Below are 4,013 nucleotides of genomic sequence, written 5' to 3'. Positions count from 1 at the left end.
ATGGCGGCCTTCTCTTCCAGCAACGGCGTCCCGCCGGGGTTCCGGTTCCACCCCACCGACGAGGAGCTGCTGCTCTACTACCTCAAGAAGAAGGTCGGCTTCGAGAAGTTCGACCTCGAGGTCATCCGCGAGGTCGACCTCAACAAGATCGAGCCATGGGAGCTCCAAGGTAACTACTAACTGCGCCTGATCGAACAGTCCAATAAACAGTGCATGCATGCATGTCCATGTCCATGGCCATGCGGTGACATTGATTGCTGCGTGGTGTGTGTGTGCTTGGGCGTGCAGAGAGGTGCAGGATCGGGTCGGCGCCGCAGAACGAGTGGTACTTCTTCAGCCACAAGGACCGCAAGTACCCGACGGGGTCGAGGACGAACCGCGCGACGACGGCCGGGTTCTGGAAGGCGACGGGGCGCGACAAGTGCATCCGCACCAGCTACCGCAAGATCGGCATGCGCAAGACGCTCGTCTTCTACCGCGGCCGCGCCCCCCACGGCCAGAAGACCGACTGGATCATGCACGAGTACCGCCTCGAGGACGCCGACGACGCCCAGGGCGGCACCAGCGTAAGAGAGATCTCTTCTTCTCGATCGTGATCGTTAGGGTTTCATCGATCACGTAGTCATCATTCATGCATGGTTGATGTGATGTGGAGGAGCAGGAGGACGGATGGGTGGTGTGCCGGGTGTTCAAGAAGAAGTGCTTCTTCAAGATCGGCGGCGGGGGAGGCGGCGGCGAGGGGAGCGGCGGGAGCCAGGGCGGGGACGTCGGAGGCCACCTGGCCGTCTCCTCGCCGCTGGGCGGGCACGACCAGGCCAGGGCGGCCATGGCCGCCGCGTCGCACTACATGCACCCGCACCAGTACCACCACCACCACGCCGCCTCCTCCTTCTACTACTCCCAGATGCAGCCGGCGCCGGCGCCGCACGCCGCCTACTCGCACCACGTCCAGGTCCAGGACCTCCTCACCAACCACCGGCCGTCCGCCGCCGACGCCGCCGCCGGCTACGACTTCTCCGGCCTGCCCGTCGACCAGCACCCTGCAGGCCTCGACGTCGGCAGCAGCGACGGCGGCGTCGCGACCGCCGACGGGCTCGGGGGGGAAGGGAGGGACCATGCGACGGCCGGGTCCGAGCAGCAGTGGCAGGCGATGGACGGGTTCAGCAACGGCGCCGGCGCGGCGGTGCAGCAGCTGGGCGCCATCACCTCCGGCCAACGAGACGCCGCCATGGACTTGTGGGGTTACGGGAGGTAAACTAACCTAGCTTCTTCTCCGACTCCGGCTATCTCTGCAGATGCATGCATGAGTGCATGCATGTGATCGATCCACGACGACGGCGACGACGGCTCAAAGAGTACTTTTCCTGGAGTAATTAAATTACGACATGATTTGATTAGTTTTTGGCATTCCTTTTATTTTGGGAGGTGTGTATATGTTGTCTTATTAATTTGTTGGTGGGTTAATTAATTTGATGTAATAAAAACCATGCAAGGGTATTACATTGGGTGTGAAATGTATGTATGTACGTAATGGTGATTATTATATATATAGTGGGTGTACATGTATGCATATGCAAGAGGAGAAAAGCACAAGAAATTTAAGTTTTGTGTCTTTCTTGTCATGCATGAAGTGGCTTGGCCGGCAGCATTTGTTCTGCATGCATGCCCTTCTCTAAGTCTGGTTTAATTGGCATTTGTGTTTTCTACCAGAAGTTTACTGTTGTAATTTTGTCACTGAAATTAACTTATATATGCTTTAATTTCCTCATGTGCATATATACTTTTCTTATTCTATGCATCTTGCACGGTGAGATGTGCAAACCAGGGAACCATATACTTATATAGCCTGCACATATGTTAGTATTGGTTATTGTTTCTCTCTTTTTTCAAAGGTTTCTAGGGATTAATCTAATTACATATTTTTATCGGAAGTGTAGGGTTCATGTCATCTCATTTGTTCTTAGGTAACAGTGGCGGATCCATAAATTATTTAAAACCTGAACGGCACGCAAACATAACTATAATCAAATATATAACTATTGATTGATTATTAGTATTTTGCATCACGTAATTGCTAATTCTCCCGATGGTTTGGTGCCGCGGCTGTCCAGGAGGTGAATCTGACGCTGTTAGTTAAGGGATTCCGGTATGTTCATAGTACTACTCTCATGGGAGTAATAATACCTGTTCATACATGAGCAATAACATGATGATCAGTACGTAATATAAGTGTATTTAATGCTCCTCATTAAATAAGTTGATCGTATGAAGTGAGATCAGTTAAGTAGGGGTAAACGAATATGCACTTGAATACGAGATAATTGATAGGACAGCTAGTACTTGACATATACACTTTTTTGGGACAAATTTGAATTTTACAAATACACTTATTATGATAAATAGGGCCGTGTTCAGCAGCATGCATAAGATATTTAGCTTCTCTCGTTTTTCGCACGCATGTTTTTCGAACAGCTAAACAAGGTATATTATGCAAAAAATTTCTGTTTAAAAAAAATCATATTAATATATTTATATTTTTTAATAATTAATAACTAATTAATCATATATTAATATATTTCTACGTTTTTCGCGCTAAATAACTAACCCACCCCCACTCACAGCCGAACGTGGCCTACGTAGTAGCGGTTAACGGGGTCTGCAGGCCAAACTTATTTACATCCATCAATAATGCCAACCAGACTAAACATTGTTGCTATATATGAAAATTAGCAAATTTTTCTTATACTATAAAATATGCCCATGCGTTGCACCGGGTCAAGTTAATTTTAATAACATAAATTAAAATAAATTACAAATCAAGTCAGGAATAGTAAAACTATGGTCAACACGCAATTGATTTGAAAAGTGTACGTGGCATTGCAATGTTATCTGATCGTCCGATTAATCGCGATTAATCGGGCTGATCAGTCCCCTGACCTCGATCAGGGCATTCTAAACGATCAGGCCGATCAGGTTTTCGCTCGTCCGATTAAACAACGATCAGGGACGATCAATCGGCCGATCAGATGCTCCAAACGATCGGAATGTTTTGGGACAGCCTGAAAAATCTTTTGTCACTTAGAATTTTAGTTGGGCCGGCCCATTATTTGTAGGGTTTCTTTCTCTCAAAGCTAAGTACCATCTAACCCTCAAATAATATCTCTATTGTTGCATATGGTGTACATTTAATAGTATATAGAATTATTATGTTCCGGTAAATATGCCGCACTACTGTACCGATCAGCCTCGATTAATCGTCCTGATCGACCTGATCGGTGCTATGGCGATCAGGTCCGATCGGCCGATCAGACAACATTGTTGCATTGGGGAGCTTATAATTGATAATAGTAAATTATACTTAACACCATACACTAATTAAATAGGATAGATGGTATTTCGATAACGAAGAAATATATAGGCACGCTATACCCTATTATGCCATTTTTAACCAACTTCTCTGAGTCATACTTCGTTTGTTTTTTATTTTTGTTATTAATTATATTTCTAATTGCGTTTCTTTTTTTAAAAAAACACACAAACCATAATTTTTTATTTTAAAAAATAAAGATAAATGACGAAAGGCAAAAAAAAGAAAAATTAAAAAGAGATGCGATGCGCTTAATTTTTTATTTTAAAAAATAAAGATAAATGACGAAAGGGAAAAAAAGAAAAATTAAAAAGAGATGCGAAGTGCTGCAACAAAAGAAAAAAAAAACATTCCGTGCTGCAGTTAGCAGTCAAGCCCGAGACCTCTTTCTCTGCCAAGACCGCTTTAGCCACCGGACTATGCACTGGCTTGTTGATTAGACTGAGCGCGCGGAGTTTATATTTGTTCAGCCCATGCACGTGTACTACGACTGGCCCACAGGGCCCACTCGGGCAAGCGTGGGGCCATCGGCCTAGCGCGGGATCCACGGCGGACGAAAATCTGGCAGAATCGTTACCGCTTTTTATAATTATAATAACTAGTACCCGTGCTTCGCCACGAGAATAAAAGTAACTATTTTATTTAA

General features: G+C 45.8%; 1 protein-coding gene across 1 annotated transcript; it reads left to right on the top strand.

Moving 5' to 3' along the window:
• LOC102707866 (protein BEARSKIN1-like) lies at positions 1-1,255 on the top strand. Its single transcript, XM_040523776.1, has 3 exons — positions 1-169; positions 289-566; positions 662-1,255. The coding sequence occupies exons 1-3, from the start codon at positions 1-3 to the stop codon at positions 1,253-1,255; spliced, it is 1,041 nt and encodes a 346-aa protein (XP_040379710.1).
• The last annotated feature ends 2,758 nt before the right edge of the window (positions 1,256-4,013 follow it).

This window comes from Oryza brachyantha, chromosome 4 (assembly GCF_000231095.2).
Source record: "Oryza brachyantha chromosome 4, ObraRS2, whole genome shotgun sequence".
Lineage (NCBI taxonomy): Eukaryota > Viridiplantae > Streptophyta > Magnoliopsida > Poales > Poaceae > Oryza > Oryza brachyantha.
Note: the sequence above shows the minus strand (reverse complement) of the source record. Positions and strands in the feature narration are given on the sequence as shown.

What these genes read in the sequence shown, in the direction of transcription:
- LOC102707866 (XM_040523776.1), top strand. Translation starts at nt 1, where the DNA reads ATGGCGGCCTTCTCTTCCAGCAACGGCGTCCCGCCGGGGTTCCGGTTC. An exon ending in CGAGCCATGGGAGCTCCAAG is followed by an intron (nt 170 to 288) that starts GTAACTACTAAC and finishes TTGGGCGTGCAG; the next exon opens with AGAGGTGCAGGATCGGGTCG. An exon ending in ACGCCCAGGGCGGCACCAGC is followed by an intron (nt 567 to 661) that starts GTAAGAGAGATC and finishes GTGGAGGAGCAG; the next exon opens with GAGGACGGATGGGTGGTGTG.